The sequence below is a fragment of the Macaca nemestrina genome, chromosome 11, assembly GCF_043159975.1.
Source record: "Macaca nemestrina isolate mMacNem1 chromosome 11, mMacNem.hap1, whole genome shotgun sequence".
NCBI classification, from domain to species: domain Eukaryota; kingdom Metazoa; phylum Chordata; class Mammalia; order Primates; family Cercopithecidae; genus Macaca; species Macaca nemestrina.
The window spans coordinates 76,753,340-76,772,555 of record NC_092135.1 but is presented as its reverse complement, the minus strand read 5'-3'; the positions used below and the strand labels follow the sequence as shown (position 1 = coordinate 76,772,555).

General features: G+C 38.7%; 1 protein-coding gene and 1 long non-coding RNA gene across 8 annotated transcripts in view; one reads left to right on the top strand and one right to left on the bottom strand.

The window, feature by feature from the left end:
- The window catches only part of LOC105499519 (uncharacterized), a 195,466-nt gene that overhangs the window by 152,951 nt on the left and 23,299 nt on the right, over positions 1-19,216 (bottom strand). The gene's annotated exons all lie outside the window — the stretch shown is intronic.
- LOC105499520 (coiled-coil domain containing 141) overlaps positions 1-19,216 on the top strand; it is a 263,883-nt gene that overhangs the window by 233,711 nt on the left and 10,956 nt on the right. Inside the window, exons 26-27 of one of the 3 annotated variants that reach the window (XM_071073848.1) lie at positions 2,784-2,893; positions 3,978-5,924. In XM_071073848.1, the coding sequence (XP_070929949.1) occupies positions 2,784-2,825 (42 nt within the window). In that variant the 3' untranslated portion in view covers positions 2,826-2,893; positions 3,978-5,924. Of the gene's footprint in view, positions 1-2,783; positions 3,635-3,977; positions 5,925-19,216 lie in introns of those variants that run through there. The other 2 variants (XM_011772110.3, XM_071073845.1) reach the window with 2 other exon arrangements.

The window sequence follows — 19,216 nt, the reverse complement described above, 5'->3', positions numbered from 1 at the left end:
TTATTTTCTTCATTTCCTTTAAACATTTTCTTGAGGGTAATTTTTGGTCTTATATGTCAATATTCTAAATTATTATGGCATTGTACTTTGTCACTTAAAAGAAAACGAACTGATGCACCACAAAAGCCAAGTATTAAACTTGTATTTTATCAAAGGCCTTGTAAATATAGTAGTGTAAGCAGTAGAGCTCTGTAAAGACCCCATCTGGGACTTATAAATGGATATACAAAGTACCTATTATAGGTTTTGTTCAAATCTATGGCAATACATTGTATAATTGCACCAATACTGATTTACTTTGAGAACCCAAAATGGATTATGAACACCATGAAAGATGGCCCAGGTTTAACAGGATGTTCCTGGACAAGTCAGGAGCACAGTCTAAGGTACAGGGGCTGGTCCTCAGTTGCAGCGGACTTTTTTTTTTTTTTTTTTTCTTTTTTTTAGACAAAGTCTCGCTCTTGTCGCCCAGGCTGGAGTGCAGTGGCGTGATCTCGGCTCACTGCAACCTCTGCCTCCCGGGTTCAAGCAATTCTCCTGCCTCAGCCTCCTGAGTAGCTGGCATTACAGGTGCATGCCACCATGCTGGCTAATTTTTGTACTTTTAATAGAGTCGGGGTTTCTCCATGTTGGCCAGACTAGTCCCAAACTCTTGACCTCAGGTGATCCACCTGCCTCAGCCTCCCAAAATGCTGGCATGAGCCACTGTGCCCGGCCACAGCTGACTTTTCCTTGGCACATGAGTCTCATTCCTCTGTGCTCTGACTCTAATCCATTCTAGGCAAAAATTAAATCAGTGAAAGGAATGATACCATCTCATAGAGAATCTCAGAATTAGAAAAGCCTGTACCATTTCTTTAAATGTAAGAGATTCTTGGTTGGCTGAATCAAAATTATATAGCAGAGTGTGTTATATGCCATAAGGATCACTGTGAATGAATAAAAACTATTTCAAGAGTTTTGAATCTTTGCTATACGTGTGTGTGTGTGCATGAGTTCTTACTTGTATGAATTCAGTAATACATAAAATGCCCAGGTGATATGTGATGTGATTAGGTTAGAAAAACACCTCATGCTAATGGCCCCAGTGCCATTAGCAACTTATGGCCTAGATTTGATGAAGAAATACGCTTCTCTCATTTTAACAGTGGTATCATACAGAGAGTTATTTATATGCATGCTCTGGATAAAAAGCTCAGCACAACTCCAGTTTTAAAATAGATAATTAAAAATCTGTATATTTCAAACAAGATTTCCAGATAGCTGTTGGAGGGTGGGAGATACTGTTAAGATATGTGTACATATATATCAACCTCAAATGTAAATTCATTTAAATTCTTCATTGATAGCAAACCAAAAAGAATTATTTCTAAACAGAACTTAGAAGTTACTTTAATTTTAGTGTAATAACAACATCATAACATCATAAATCTTAGCTGAGAAGCAGCTGTTGGTTTTTTTCAATCCATTAGTTATGGTATTTCAAGCTTCCATAAAAGTACTGAATCTAGATCTTTAAAGATGAATTTTTCTAGCTCATATCTTTAGGTTACTAAAGCAGACATGATTACTGCAGGAACAAATGTTTTGTGTGTTTATTTCTTTTTTATTGCTAATGGTTTATATGCTAATAATAAAATGTATATTATGTCTACTAAATACCTGGAAACAACAGAATTTACTTGCCTGTTTCTTAGCTTTACTGGGAATTCCTTAAAGTATAATTTGACATTAAGTTCCTGTAAAGGTAATAAATTTAATCTGAATATCTCATTCAAACTTTTGCAGGTAGGGGATGCTTATTCTTGTATAAATATTGACTCAAAATGCTCTTAATAAATGCCGTTTCTCCAATTCAAGAGAAAAAATGATGATGGTGGTTAATATTTAACCACCATTAACATACACCTATTAAACATTCCATTGCAGAATAGTGGTTTGTTTTATGGAAGGACAGTAATCAAAGCAAGTTAAGACAGTTTTCTATAGTCAAATGTACTGACTTCTCATTGTGCTATATTCCTTTTCATGTGTGGACACATGGAGAAATATTTCTTTTTCCACCAATCTGAAACTTTGCAGGTTGGCTCAAACCGACTCCATATACAGTGCAAAGATTACATGGTTATATTTATAACACCAACAGACATATTTGAAATCAGAGTATAACTGATATTTAAATTATATGACATTGGCTGTGTATGTTACTGAAAATAAATTACAACCAATCTTCATTTTTTGTTTTAAATTTCTAATGATGGATATGCCTTTATATGTCTAATATAAACATTTCCATTTAGAGATAACATAGATGAGATAAATGGCTCTCTATTGATGTTGCCCTGAGAAACCTAGGGCCATCTGAATCCTTTTTAATTGGGTAAATGTAGGCTTTTTGTTGAGGTTATCATGTACCTTTATGCAAGTAAATCGAAGTCCTAAATATTGCTTATTAAAATAGTGGAACACTGAATATCATGCTTTTGAGCCCGGTCTCAATCTTGTATTCTTAGAGAAGGGAGCACTTGTTTTAAAGAATTGAAGTATTCTGTATTACTCCTCTTAAAATGTTACTATTTGGAAGAGCTAAAGACCTAAATTCTAATCCTAGCTTTGCTACAGAAAAACTCTGAGGATTTAGGCAACTAAAATCTTTGACCCTCATGTTCCTTGCCTGTGAATTATGGTGCAAAATAGACCACTTCTAAATGTGCGTCTAGCTCTCACTGATCTCTAAGGGGTATTAAACACACAATGTGTTCTTGATTTTCTCATTGGAACAGGTGGATGATATTGCCAAGCACTTGGTGTTTGGGGCCAAATGATCAAGAGACCAGTCAAGGTTTAGAACAAAATTTTAAGGAAATTTCCTGGGAAGCAGAAGACAGATAAGGTAATAATTTTGTTTGCTCAGAATAGTGTACTTTTTTGGCAGTCATAAAAAATTCTATTTATTCAATAAAGAAAAAATATAAATATATATATATGATTGTAGGACTTCAAATATGGTTCACTAAAAACTTGGTGTACCAAACACAATCAGGCTCTTATTCACCCCCAGAAGTCCCAGCCTTGAAGCCCTTTCATGCAGTTGTGGCTTTGTTGAGTGATGAAATAACTGGGAATATAGCACATAGTAGTTGATAAAAAATTTATCCCTATGTTAGAAAAAAGAAAGTCAGCATAGATATTGTCATTCTCTAGAGAAATGCAACCCTAGTTTAATATTCGTTTTGTGTCCAATGAGTATTATAATGCATAGTGGTATAATAGAACATAGAAAATAATATACCTAATGTAAATGACGAGTTAATGGGTGCAGCACACCAATATGGCACACGTATACATATGTAACAAACCTGCACGTTGTGCACATGTACCTTAGAACTTAAAGTATAATTAAAGAAAAAGAACATAGAAAATGAAAAGTCACTTTGACATGTTTAACATGTGGAACCTTGAGGAACTTTGTAGATAGATACCCTTATAAGACTGTAGCACTCTAAACAGGGCTATCAAAATGTCCACCCACATGATACTTGCTTTAATGAAAAGCTCAGTACCAGTTTCAGACAATTTAAAAATCTTAGCCTTTATTATATTGAAATTAAGTCAAATTATTTTTCCATTATGATCCCTTTTGAAATAAGCTTTCACACATTTCTAATGCTTTCTTCAGAACAGCTCATATAAATTAATTTTTTTAAAAAAAATTCTTTCATTTCAATTTAATCTATTAATACTTTAGATCTCATTCTCAGGTAAAAATTACTTTATTGCACGTAAAGTAATTGCAAATAGCATATAGTTCACAATTTTTTTCCAAATTAAGCTTGAGCCTGTATAAAAATATTTTTAAATGCCCAACAATATTCAGATATTTTTGCCATGTTTCTGTTTTCATAGGAAGAGATAATATGTTTCATAAAACTACATATCTAAAAGGATAATCTGATTTGTAAAATTATAAATTTTAGTTTTCAGCCAAAACCACCCTGAACGTGAACTTATCAGAATCTTGTCTGAGTAACTGCAACCCCTCCGCCAACCTTAAAAAACACACCACAGCCCCACTCTCCACCAGTGTGGCCAAACCAAGGGAAACAAGAAGCAGGAACATAGCTACACAGGTCAGAGCCAAATACGAAGAGTAAAAATAGTACCTTGAGCTTTCAGAACCACAAATTTTCAAAGTGAGCCAGAGGGCAGAGCAGCAGCTACATTTTCAAACAGAAGTAACTACATCTTTCTAATCAACTGCCGTGTTATGGAACATAAACTGCAGGAAATGATGTCTTAATGTCCTTTTCTGTATCAGATAAGCAGGAGGAGGTATCAGTGGTGTGCTTTACTTAGTGAGTGAAGCTTAATAAATATATTCAATAAATATCTTCCACTTATGTCCTTTAATGCAGTAGAATGCTTTTCAAAAACCATTCAATTTCTGTGTACGTTGACCAGAAAGTGTTCTACATAAAAAAACTGTATTTTGCTTGGGTTTTGAGATGAATGTTTCATGAGATAGCTGTCTATGTATGAAAATTATTTAAATATGAGGAAAATGTGATATTCATCCTGTATTTCTCTGAAGCAGGATTTTTCAACCTTGATACAAGGTTGACATTTGGGACCAGATAATTATATGTTTTTTGGGGGTTGTCCTATACATCGTAGGATGTTTAGCAGCATTTATGGCCTCTACCCACTAGATGTCATTAGCACCTCCACCCTCAGATGTAACAACCACAATGTCTCCAAATGTTGCCAAATATCCCCTGGCAGAAAATCATCCCTGGTTGAGAACCACTATTTAAGGAAGCAAGATAGCATAAGCTTGGTCAAGATTACATGTTGGTGTTTTGTCAGTACAATTTAGAAAATAAAATCCAGCAAATAGCGTGGTCTTCACAAAGCAATTTTACTGTTTCTTAATTATTGAAACTTTTTCTTATTTTTGTTCTTCTTCTTAAATGGATTAGTTGTCCTGGGTGGATTAGTAAATAGTTTTAATTAGTTGAATAAATTTGTTATGAGAGCTAAAATTCCTGACATACCATTGCCCTGACATACCAGCAAAATGATAATGATGATATTCAATTAAACATATCAAATAAAAGCCTGCAAAATTCAACAGACTGAAGTCCATATTCTGGAATTTGACAGAAAAAAAATTGTGGAGGTTATAATTTTTTGACAAAGAGGCCCCTAAGTACACTTGCAATCAATGGCTACATGCATAGTTCAAAATGTCATCTTTATTACTTCTGTTTAAATTTGTTTCTAGAATAGTCTCCAAGAATGTAGCTTTTTCACTTTGGAAACTCTTACTCAGACAGATCTCCAGTAAAGCATGGTAATGTAGTAGCTTAAGAACAAGTTCCTCCTTCTATCTGCCCTTCTTTCTCCCTTATATGTGAGGAAAGTGGAATTTCACAAGATGACTCTATTCAAGAGTCTTGATAAAAGTCACCTTTACGAATGTTTTACACTGTTTTGGGAAGTGTAAATTAGTTCAACCATTGTGAAAGACAGTGTGGCAATTCCTCGAAGATATAGAATGAGAAATACCATTTGGCCCAGCAATCCCATTACTGGGTATATACCCAAAAGAATATAAGTCATTCTGTTATAAAAATACATGCCCACATATGTTCACTGCAGCACTATTCACAATAGCAAAAACATGAAATCAACCCAAACACCCATCAATGATAGACTGGATAAAGAAAATGTGGTACATATACACCATGGAATACTATGCAGCCATAAAAAGGAATGAGATCATGTCCTTTGCAGGAACATGGATGGAACTGGAAGCCATTATCTTCAGGAAGCTAACAAAGGAACAGAAAACCAAACACCACATGTTCTCACTTATAAGTGGCAGTTGAACAATCAGAACAGATGGACACAGGGAGGGGAACAACACACCCTGGGGCCTGTTGAGGGTTGGGGGAGGGAGAACATCAAGATGAATAGCTAATGCATGTGAGGCTTAATACTTAGGTGATGGGTTGATAGGTACAGCAAACCACCATGGCACATGTTTACCTATGTAACAAACCTGCACATGCTGCACATGTATCCTGGAACTTAAAATTTTAAAAAGTCACCTTTATGGGTTTTGTTTTTGTTTTACTTTTGCTTTTGGTTTTCCAGTCAGGGGAATATTGATAATTGCTAAACATTAGGAGGTGGTAAGAATGCAGTAAAAAAAACTTTGACATTGTTTAGAAAGACTTCTGAAAACGAACATATTGAAAATATTGCATATGTGGGCCAGGCGCAGCGGCTCACACCTGTAATCCCAGCACTTTGGGAGACTGAGGTGGGTGGATCACCTGAGGTCAGGAGTTTGGGACCAGCCTGACCAACATAGTGAAATCTCGTCTCTACTAAAAATACAAAAATTAGCCAGGCATGGTGGTGGGTGCCTGTAACCCCAGCTACTCAGGAGGCTGAGGCAGGAGAATCACTTGAACCTGGGAGAAGCAGGTTGCAGCGAGTGGAATTTGTGTCACTGCACCCCAGCCTAGGCAACAGAATGAGACTCCATAGAAAAAAGGAAGGGAGGGAAGGAGGGAGGGAAGGAGAGAGGAGGGAGAGATAGAGAGAGAGAAAAGAGAGACAGAAGAAAGGAAAGGGAAGGGAAGGGAGGAAGGAAGGAAGAGAGAGAGAAAGAAAGAAAGAAGGAAAAAAGAAAGAAAAAGAAAGAGAAAAGAAAGAAAGAGAGGAAGGAAGGAAGGAAGGAAGGAAGGAAGGAAGGAAGGAAGGAAAAGAAAGAGAAAGAAAGAAGAAAGAATATATTGCTCATGTGTATCTTATATTAGCAACTTCAAATTTCCTTTACCTTTTAGTATGAGGCAAAATTCTAAGATTCCTAGAAAGTGTTAGACCTGTCAACTTCCAGGAAGGATGAGATCTGCTTCCACACTGCACACTGTCCAGAAGGTTAGGACTATGTGTCACTTGGTTCAAAGATGACTTCTAAGTGGTACCTGGAGATACTGAAGTAGACCATGTGGTTTTGTCTTTATTTTCAGAAGAATATATTGTGTTTCCTAACTCTATGTTTTTCTATATTATCCACAGAAAAAAAGCATGACTCTTTCTGATTCTAGGAAGTACTTCTGTCCTAAGAGTAATAAAGTAGGAAAGATCTGTTGTTCCACCAACAGTAGTTTCAGCTAAATTCTTATATTTGAGGCCATGTTCTCAGGTACACAATACATCAATGAAAGAAATACTTATTCACAAGACAATGTGCACCCTTTTGTCTTTTTTTTTTTTTTTGAGACGGAGTCTCACGCTGTTGCCCAGGCTGGAGTGCAGTGGCGCGATCTCGGCTCACTGCAAGCTCCGCCTCCTGGGTTCACGCCATTCTCCTGCCTCAGCCTCCTGAGTAGCTAGGACTACAGGCGCCCGCCACCCCGCCCGGCTAACTTTTTGTATTTTTAGTAGAGACGGGGTTTCACTGTGGTCTCGATCTCCTGACCTTGTGATCCGCCCGCCTCGGCCTCCCAAAGTGCTGGGATTACAGGCTTGAGCCACCGCGCCCGGCCCCTTTTGTCTTAAAGAAAGAAACATGTGGCACATTTCAGACAGAAACTAAACACAAACAAAAGTTTTTGCACAAAAATACAACAGAGGAAAAAAAGTATTAGAAGTATGAAAAAAGTATTAGAATTATGAAAAAAGTACTAGCAAGGACCAGTTGTCCACTTAGGTAAAGGGGCAGGAACTAAAACTCTTTTGTGGAGGTTATCCCATTTCTAAGTATAAATATTCATATGTGGAAATATCCATAACCCATGTGGATATTACATATTTTATTGTCCTTTCTACTTTTAGAGCTATTACTGTAAAATTGTAATTACATTAGACATCTAATGTGCAGATATAACCTTAATGAATAACCCAAAGTTCTCATTCCTTGTTTCTCTTAGGTGCAGATTTTAATCTCATCCTAGAAGGCTAGAATATGAAAACCAATGATTTACTCAGGGAATGAGCCTGGCCTACCACCCAGGAGCCAAATTTAAAGTTATTGTTGTATTTCCCTCATTCTCTTCTTATTGTGGAATACACCCTAATTATCCCGAAGTACTTATTTTATTATGGTAAAAAAAATGGGTCAGAGTACATACCTATTAGAATGACTAAAATCCAAAGCACTGACAAAGCCAAATGCTGGTGAGGATGTGAAGCACCAGGAACTCTCACTCACTGCTGGTGGGAAAGCAAAACGGAACAGCCACTTTGAAAGACAGTTTGGCAGTTTCTTACAAAACTGAACTTACTCTTTATTTTTTTAAATTTATTTTATTATACTTTAAGTTCTAGGGTACATGTGCACAACGTGCAGGTTTGTGTACATGTGCCATGTTGGTGTGCTGCACCCATTAACTCATCATTTACATTAGGTATATCTCCTAATGCTATCCCTCCCCTCTCCCCTCTGCCCACAATAGGCCCCAGTGTGTGATGTTCCCCTTCCTGTGTCCAAGTGATCTCATTGTTCAATTCCCACCTATCAGTGAGAACATGCGGTGTTTGGTTTTCTGTTCTTGCGATAGTTTGCTGAGAATGATGATTTCCAGCTTCATCCACATCCCTACAAAGGACACAAACTCATCGTTTTTTATGGCTGCATAGTATTCCATGGTGTATATATGCCACATTTTCTTAATCCAGTCTGTCACCGATGGACATTTGGGTTGATTCCAAGTCTTTGCTATCGCAAATAGTGCCACAATAAACATACGTGTACATGTGTCTTTATAGCAGCATGATTTATCATCCTTTGGGTATATACCCAGTAATGGGATGGCTGGGTCAAATGGTATTTCTAGTTCTAGATCCTTGGGGAATCGTCACAGTTTTCCACAATGGTTGAACTAGTTTACAGTCCCGCCAACAGGGTAAAAGTGTTCCTATTTCTCCACATCCTCTCCAGCACCTGTTGTTTCCTGACTTTTTAATGATTGCATTCTGGCCGGGCGCAGTGGCTCAAGCCTGTAATCCCAGCACTTTGGGAGGCCAAGACGGGCGGATCACGAGGTCAGGAGATCAAGACCATCCTGGCTAACCCGGTGAAACCCCGTCTCTACTAAAAAATACAAAAAACTAGCCAGGCGAGGTGGCGGGCGCCTGTAGTCCCAGCTACTCGGGAGGCTGAGGCAGGAGAATGGCATGAACCCAGGAGGCGGAGCTTGCAGTGAGCTCAGATCCGGCCACTGCACTCCAGCCTGGGTGACAGAGTGAGACTCCGTCTCAAAAAAAAAAAAAAAAAAAAATGATTGCCATTCTAACTGGTGTGAGATGGTATCTCATTGTGGTTTTTGATTTGCATTTCTCTGATGGCGAGTGATGATGAGCATTTTTTCATGTGTCTGTTGGCTGTATGAATGTCTTCTTTTGAGAAGTGTCTGTTCATATCCTTTGCCCACTTTTCGATGGGCTTGTTTTTTTCCTGTAAATTTGTTTGAGTTCTTGGTAGGTTCTGGATATTAGCCCTTTGTCAGATGAATGGATTGCAAAAATTTTCTCCCATTCTGTAGGTTGCCTGTTCACTCTGATGGTAGTTTCTTTTGCTGTGCAGAAGTTCTTTAGTTTAATTAGATCCCATTTGTCAATTTGGGCTTTTGTTGCCATTGCTTTTGGTGTTTTAGACACAAAGTCCTTGCCCATGCCTATGTCCTGAATGGAATTACATAGGTTTTCTTCTAGGGTTTTTATGGTTTTAGGTCTAACGTTTAAGTATCTAATCCATCCTGAATTAATTTTCGTATAAGAAGTAAGGAAAGGATCCGGTTTCAGCTTTCTACTTATGGCTAGCCAATTCTCCCAGCACCATTTATTAAATAGGGAATCCTTTCCCCATTTCTTGCTTTTGTGAGGTTTGTCAAAGATCAGATGGCTGTAGATGTATGGTATTATTTCTGAGGGCTCTGTTCTGTTCCATTGGTCTATATGTCTGTTTTGGTAGCAGTACCATGCTGTTTTAGTTACTGTAGCCTTGTAGTATAGTTTGAAGTCAGGTAGCATGATGCCTCCAGCTTTGTTCTTTTGGCTTAGGATTGTCTAGGCAATGCGGGCTCTTTTTTGGTTCTGTATGAACTTTAAAGCAGATTTTCCAATTCTGTGAAGAAAGTCATTGGTAGCTTAATGGGGATGGCATGGAATCTGTAAATTACCTTGGGCAATATGGCCATTTTCACAATATTGATTCTTCCTATCCATGAGCATGGTATGTTCTTCCATTTGTTTGTGTCCTCTTTTACTTCACTGAGCAGTGGTTTGTAGTTCTCCTTGAAGAGGTCCTTCACATCCCTTGTCAGTTGGATTCCTAGGTATTTTATTCTCTTTGAAGCTATTGTGAATGGGAGTTCACTCATGATTTGGCTCTCTGTTTGTCTGTCATTGGTGTATAAGAATGCTTGTGATTTTTGCACATTGATTTTGTATCCTGAGACGTTGCTGAAGTTGCTTATCAGCTTAAGGAGATTTTGGGCTGAGATGATAGGGTTTTCTAAATATACAATCATGTCATCTGCAAACAAGGACAAGTTGACTTCTTCTTTTCGTAACTGAATACCCTTGATTTCTTTCTCTTGCCTGATTGCCCTAGCCAGAACTTCCAACACTACGTTGAATAGGAGTGGTGAGAGAGGGCATCCCTGTCTTGTGCCAGTTTTCAAAGGAAATGCTTCCAGTATTCTCTGATAGTAGTTTATATTTCTGTGGGGTCGGTGGTGATATCCCCATTAATATTTTTTATTGCGTCTATTTGATTCTTCTCTCTTTTCTTCTTTCTTAGTCTTGCTAGCAGTCTATCAATTTTGTTGATCTTTTCAAAACAAACCAGCTCCTGGATTCATTGATTTTTTGAAGGGTTTTTGTATTTCTAGCTCCTTCAGGTCTGCTCTGATCTTAGTTATTTCTTGCCTTCTGCTAGCTTTTGAATGTTTTTGCTCTTGCTTCTCTAGTTCTTTTAATTGTGATGTTAGGGTGTCAATTTTAGATCTTTCCTGCTTTCTCTTGTGGGCTTTTAGTGCTATAAATTTCCCTCTACACACTGCTTTAAATGTGTCCCAGAGATTCTGGTATGTTGTATCTTTGTTCTCATTGGTTTCAAAGAACATCTTTATTTCTGCCTTCATTTCATTATGTACCCAGTAGTCATTCAGGAGCAGGTTGTTCAGTTTCCATGTCATTGAGTGGTTTTGATTGAGTTTCTTGGTTCTGAGTTCTAGTTTGAGTGCACTGTGGTCTGAGAGATATAATTTCTGTCCTTTTACATTTGCTGAGGAGTGCTTTACTTCAACTGTGTCATCAATTTTGGAATAAGTGCAATGTGGTGCTGAGAAGAATGTACATTCTGTTGATTTGTGGTGGAGTGTTCTGTAGATGTCTATTAGGTCCTCTTAGTGCAGAGTTGAGTTCAATTCCTGGATATCCTTGTTAACTTTCTGTCTCATTGTTCTGTCTCATGTTGACATTATTATTGTGTGGGAGTCTAAGTCTCTTTGTAAGTCTCTAAGGACTTGCTTTGTGAATCTGGGTGCTCCTGTATTGGGTGCATATATATTTAGGAAGGTTAGCTCTTCTTGTTGAATTGATCCCTTTACCATTATGTAATGGCCTTCTTTGTCTCTTTTGATCTTTGTTGGTTTAAAGTCTGTTTTATCAGAGACTAGGATTGCAACCCCTGCCTTTTTTTGTTTTCCATTTGCTTGGTAGATCTCCCTCCATCCCTTTATTTTGAGCCTATGTGTGTCTCTGCATGTGAGATGGGTCTCCTGAATACAGCAAACTGATAGGTCTTGACTCTTTATCCAATTTGCCATTCTGTGTCTTTTAATTGGAGCATTTAGCCCATTTACATTTAGAGTTAATACTGTTATGTGTGGATTTGATCCTGTCATTATGATATTAGCTGGTTATTTTGCTCGTTAGTTGATACCGTTTCTTCCTAGCTTTGATGGTCTTTACAATTTGGCATGTTTTTGCAGTGGCTGCTACTGGTTGTTCCTTTCCATGTTTAGTGCTTCCTTCAGGAGCTCTTGTAAGGCAGGCCTGGTAGTGGCAAAATCTCTTAGCATTTGCTTGTCTGTAAAAGATTTTATTTCTCCTTCACTTATGAAACTTAGTTTGACTGGATATGAAATTCTGAAAATTCTTTTCTTTAAGAATGTTGAATATTGGCCCCCACTCTCTTCTGGCTTGTAGAGTTTCTGCTGAGAGATCCGCTGTTAGTCTGATGGGCTTCCCTTAGTGGGTAACCCGACCTTTCTCTCTGGCTGCCCTTAACATTTTTCCCTTCATTTCAACTTGGTGGATCTGACAATTACGTGTCTTGGAGTTGCTCTTCTGAAGGAGTATCTTTGTGACGTTTTCTGTATTTCCTGAATTTGAATGTTGGCCTGCTAGGCCAACCTTGCTAGGTTGGGGAAGTTCTCCTGGATAATATCCTGCAGAGTGTTTTCCAACTTGGTTCCATTCTCCCTGTCACTTTCAGACACACCAATCAGATGCAGATTTGGTCTTTTCACATAATCCCATATTTCTTGGAGGCTTGGTTCATTTCTTTTTACTCTTTTTTCTCTAAACTTCTCTTCTTGCTTCATTTCATTCATTTGATCTTCAATCACTGATACTCCATCTTCCAGTTGTTCGAGTTGGTTACTGAAGCTTGTGTATATTTCACATAGTTCTTGTGTCATGGTTTTCATCTCTATCAGTTCATTTATGGACTTCTCTGCATTGATTGTTCTAGTTATCCATTATTCCGTTCTTTCTTCAAGGTTTTTAGTTTCTTTGCACTGGGTACGTAGTTCCTCCTTTAGCTCTGAGAAGTTTGATCAACTGAAGCCTTCTCTCAACTCATCAAAGTCATTCTCTGTACAGCTTTGTTCCATTGCTGGCAGTGAGCTGTGTTCCTTTGGAGAGGGAGATGCGCTCCAATTTTTTGAATTTCCAGCTTTTCTGCACTGCTTTTTCCCCATCTTTGTGGTTTTATCTGCCTTTGGTCTTTGATGATGGTGATGCACTGATGGGGTTTTGGTGTGGGTATCCTTTCTGTTTGTTAGTTTTCCTTCTAACAGTCAGGACCCTCAGCTGCAGGTCTGTTGGAGTTTGCTGGAAGTCCACTCCAGACCCTGTTTGCCTGGGTGTCAGCAGCGGAGGCTGCAGAAGATAGAATATTGCTGAACAGTAAGTGTTGCTGTCTGATTCTTGCTCTGGAAGCTTCGTCTCAGAGGTGTACCCAGCCGTGTGAGGTGTGAGGTATCAGACTGCACCTACTGGGGGATGTCTCCCAGTTAGGCTACTCAGGGGTCAGGGACCCACTTGAGCAGGCAGTCTGTCCGTTCTCAGATCTCAGCCTCCGTGCTGGGAGAACCACTGCTCTCTTCAAAGTTGTCAGACAGGGACATTTACATCTGCAGAGGTTTCTGCTACTTTTTGTTTATCTATGCCCTGCCCCCACGGTGGAGTCTAAAGAGGCAGGCAGGCCTCCTTGAGCTGCAGTGGGCTCCACCCAGTTCAAGCTTCCCAGTGGCTTTGTTTACCTACTTAAGCCTCAGCAATGGTGGGTGCCCTTCCCCCAGCCTCACTGCTGCCTTGCAGTTAGATCTCAGACTGCTGTGCTAGCAATGAGGGAGGCTCTGTGAGCGTGGGACCCTCTGGGCCAGGTATGGGATATAATCTCCTGGTGTGCCGTTTGCTAAGACCCTTGGTAAAGCACAGTATTAGGGTGGGAGTTACCCGATTTTCCAGGTGTTGTGTGTCTCAGTTTCCCTTGTCTAGGAAAAGGAATTCTCTTCCCCCTTGTGCTTCCCAGGTGAGGCAATGCCTTACCCTGCTTTAGCTCTCGCTGGTTGGGCTGCACCCACTGACTGGCACTGACTGTCCAACATGCCCCAGTGAGATGAACCTGGTACCTCAGTTGAAAATGCAGAAATCACCTGTCTTCTGTGTTGCTCATGCTGGGAGCTGGAGGCTGGAGCTCTTCCTATTCGGTCATCTTGGGTGCCCCCCAAACTGAACATACTCTTGTCATACAATCCAACAATTAGTTTCCTTGGTATTTACCCAAATGAGCTGAAAACTTGTGTCCACACAAAACCTGCATGTAGATGTTTATAGCAGCTTTATTCATAATGGCAAAAACTTAGAAGCAAACAAGATGTCCTTTAACAGGTGAAGGGATAAACAAACTGAGATACATACATACAATGGAATCTTAGGCAATAAGAAATATGCTACTAAGGCATAAAAAGACACTAAGGAATCTTAAATGCATATTGCTAAGTGAAAGAAGTTAATCTGAAAAGGCTACGTACTGTATGACTCCAACTACATGGTATTCTGGAAAAGAAAGTACGGAGACAATAAGAAACCAGTGATTGCCAGGGTTTAGGGAGAGAAGGAAGGGGAAGATGAACAAGTGGAGTACAGAGGATGTTTAGGGCATTGAAGCCACTGTGTATGATACTGCAGTGGTGGATATGTGTCATTAAACATCAGTTGAAACCCACCAAATGTACAAAACAATAATGAACCCTAATGTATATTATGAACTTTAGTAATAATGCATCAATATTGGCTCACCACTTATTACAAAGGCCAGCTTCTGGATGCCAGGACCTACTTTTATCTTTTTCAAAGCTTATTGTTTTTTAAACTTACATATGCTCTTATAATAGTTGTTACTCAACTAACCTCTAATGAATGTAGTCTTTGATGGGTTAATAACACAGTTGCCTCTCCCTACTCACATGTTCTACATCCATGAATTCAACTAAATGCATATCAAAAATATTCAAAAAAGAAAAACCCCAAAATAAAAAAATACAAATAAAAAATACAGCATAACTGTTTACATAGTACTTACATTGTATTTGGTATTATAAGGAATCTAGAGATGATTTAAATCATATGTGAGGATGTGCATAGGTTAAATGCAAATACTATGCTATTTTATATAAGGAACTTGAGCAGCCACATATTTTGGTATCCGCTGGGGATTAGGGGTTCCTGGAGCCAATCCCACAAGGATACTGAAGGACGAGTATACTGCAGGCATCCCCAAATCACAGTCTATCAACAGAGATGCAGGGAGACAAAGATTCACATTACAGATGATAAGTGTTCCTTCGTTTTGACAAAGAATTTGCCAAAGGTGAAACTGTTGCTAAAGTTTCCTCATTTTAAATGGAAGAGTACACATTAACACTTAGATCCAAAGTGAAGGCCTAGAGATGAGCAGTTTCTTGCTGCTGAGATATGGTAATAAGCAATTAGAAAGTCCTGTCCTCTCCAGCCTGCTCCACTCTCATTTCCTTAAAATATGATTCAGGGATTCTGAGAAAGTCGGTCACCAAAAGCTCAAATTGTCATCATATTTATCTGATAAAGTTGTTCATGTCCTTCATATATACGTTATTGAGCACATCATTAGTTTGCTAGAACTGCCATAACAATGCACTACAGACTGAGCAACTTAAACTTACTGAAATTTATTTTCTCACAGTCCTGAATACTTGAAGTTTGAAGATCAAAGTGCCAACAGAGCTCATTTCTTCTGAGGCTTCTCTCCTTCACTTCCATCTTCCTCCTGTCTCCACATGGCCTTTCCTCTGTTCCTGTTTTGTCTTAATCTCTTGTTCTTTTTTTTTTTTTTCTTTATTTTTGGAGATAGAATCTCACTCTGTCACCCAGGCTGGAGTTCAGTGTTGTGATCATGGCTCACTGCAGCCTCACTCTTCCAGGTTCAAGTGATCCTCCCACCTCAGCCTCCTGAGTAGCTGGGTCTACAGGTGAATGCCACCATGCCCAGGATTTTTTGTTTTTGTTTTTTAAGACAGACAAGATCTTGCTATGTTACCCAGGCTGGTGTTGAACTCCTGGTCTCCAGCAATCTGCCCACCTCCATCTCTCAAAGTGTTGGGATGACAGGCATGAGCCACCAGTCCTGGTCCTATTTCTTGTTCTTATAAGGACACCAGTCATATTGGGTTAGGGCCCACCCTAATGAGCTCATTTTAACTTAATCATCTCTTTAAAGACCTAATCTCAAAACACAGTCACAGTGTGAGGCACTAGGAGTTAGAATTTCAACATATGAATTTTGGAGGGTTCACATTTTAGCCCATACCAAGAGCTACTATGTGTCGATCATTTTTCTAGTCAGTGCCACAAAAAGGCAATGGGCTGGGCAAAATCAAAACAGTACCAAAAAGTCCGGAGTGGAGGATAATAGACTCGATCAGTATCTTGGGTGATGTAGGGCTCCCAAGACTTGCTGAAGATTTAAATCAGGGAAATTTTCTGAAATTTTTATCATGGAGTGCTTATTGGTCTTTGAGGTAGACTTTAGATTGGAGGCACAAACAAACGGTTAAGAGGCTAAATCCAACAGAATAAGTGAGAAATGAGGCCCTGGAAATGGCAGTAGCAATAAACAAGATTACAAAGATTCAAGCTATTTTTAGGTGGTAGAATTAAAAGAATTTATTGACATCTCAGAGGCAGGTAATAAGGAGGAGAAAACATTAAGAAAAACTCCCAGAGTTCTCACTTAGGTGATTGAATAGATTGTGATGTTATTAACTCAGATGTAAAAATCCAGAAAAAGGACACATTTATAAGGAGTTAAATCTGGGTGTTTTAAGTTTTAGATTCTCTTGGAGATACCCAGTAAGAGTGAAATGTGAGTCTGGAGCACATGAGTGATGAAAGGGGCAGATATAATCGTCTTGAAGTGATCCGAATGTGGTTGAAGCCTTGAAAGGAGATGAACTAACACCAGGAAAACACAAGAGTAAGAAGAGGTAGAACCTGATCAAGACCAGCAGGAGGAGAATAAGTCAGAACTGTATGAGTCCAGAGAGTCTGGTGCCATGGAATTCAAGTTTGGAGAGAGCTTCTAGAAAGATGAAGTACAAAACTACGTGAACTGGTGAAAGTGATGGGATGCAGAAAAATTATAATCTTGGGTGATTCTTCCTGGCTATGTTTTGTCAAAAAGCCAAGGCCAAAGGAAGACATAACCTGAGAAATAGTTCAAGTTTAGTGCTATGAACTCATTGACTTTTCAATCACTCAACACAAATAGTTTTCCTTTAAGTGAATTTATTTGAAGAGTTTCCTAACACATCACTTACTATTATGCATTATGAAAATACAATTTTTAAGCATCCACTGGATGAATAAGTGACAACCAAAAATGCTGCAAAAAAGTTTTGAAAAACCTCTGCCTATTGGATTTGGAAATAAGAAAGGCAATGGAAAACACAATGTGAGTAGTGCAAGGACAATGAGAAAAGAAGCTGAATGAGGGTTCAGAAAGAATAGGTGTCTTAGTCTATTCAGGCTGCTCTAGCAACTTACCTTACCCTGGGTAGTTTATAAACAATAGAAATTTATTGCTTACAGTTCTGAAGGCTGGGAAGTTCAAGATCAAGCCACCAGCAGATTGTATATCTAACAAGGGCACTTTTCTCATAGAAAAGGCTTTCTTGCTATGACCTCACATAGCAGAAGAACAAAAGGAGCTCTTTTAAGCCTCTTTCATAAGGGTACGAATCCCATTCATGAGGGCAAAACCCTCATAACCTAATCACTTGCCAAAGGCCCCATCTCTTAAAACCATCACCTTCAGGGTTAGATTTCAACATGAATTTGGAAGGAAACAAACATTTAGACATAGCAATAAGAAATAAAGAAATTAATACAGCAATAAACTCAGTTATAATTAAATGGGAAAACAATGTATCAAGTGGAGTGGCTGGTAAGGGGAAGAAGCTTCTAGACAGGGGAAGTGAAACATATTATGGAATAGTGTGAATAGTGTGTGTCTTGGAAGAAACAAGAGTAGAAGGATCCTGAATATTGGTCTAGCCTTGAAGAGGAATAGACCCATTTTCCCCTGACACTGGAGGAAAACAGATAAGCATAGGTATATGGTTAGAGAGTAAATGTTTAAGCCCTACTCATGATAATACTGACAAAAACAGATGTATCTTTAACTTCTCTGTTGATGTTAGAAGAGAAGCAACTCCACAGAGGAAAGACCTGAAGAGAGCAAGACCCAAAGTATGGTCACAGTGGTAAAGTGTTGAAATGGGAAAGAAGAAATGAATGCCATTTCAGATCTGCCAGGCAGGACCTTTGTGGCTAAAGGCGTAGAAAGAGCTACTTAAATAATGACAATAACCAGCAATAGCTTCTACATTGAGCATTTGTTATAAAATGTGCTATGAAAAAAAATTACTAGTATCTAAAACTATTTGTAAAAGTAAAGAATCAAATAAGAACTTACAAAACCTAGTTAATGAAACCAAAACAACAGTAAAGGAGAATATTCACTATGAAGAAGTGAGTATTCCCATTTTACGAGGAAGAAATGAAGCTTCAATGATTAATCCAAGGTCATTTTGCTAATAACTGGCACATCTGGGATTTAATCCAAAGTCTGTCTGACTTAGAAACTGTGCTATCCATCATTTTCCTCTAGTGTGGTTACACATGGATGTGGGAGTCCCTCAGGGTGTTTGCAAGGCTTACACTAGAGGTGCTGATGCTGATGTCTTCAGGAAATTTTGAGAAAGCCCTTAAAGAAAACACCCTGAAAGCCTGGAGAAGGTAGGTAGAAAGTGGTAGCTAAAGAATCTTTAGCTTCAAAGGAAGAATAGACTTTGTTTAGAAATAAAAAAGTAAACATCTGGAGGTGATAATGGAAGCTGGAGAAAAATCAGCACTTGGCTGTGTGGGCACTGAGTAGTTTCCACTGGGTGAGGCTGCCAAGGGGAAACATGCATTTCAGTTAAGGCAAGGAGAGGGCAGAGGCACTCTGTGAAACAACTGGAACAGAGGTTTCACAGGGCTTGGGAAATTAGAGTCAAGTTCAGGAGAGGAAGACACAGCACCAATAGCAAAGAAAGAATTTTCCAGAAGGCTCCTTTTTCACCCCCAACTATTTTATTTATGTTAATGATCATTGCACCTGGTTTTTGTCTGTGTTTGAATTTCATTTGCTCTTTATAAAAGCAATACATGTTCATTGCACCCAAATAACATAACTAACACTTCAGTGTACTAGGCTTCTTTCCAGTTACTTTATCCCCCTGTATGTTGTATATGATTTCCACTTCTTAGATCACTCCAGCTTTTGATCACTTTTATCCACAAAACAAAATCTTGCAGGGAGAGA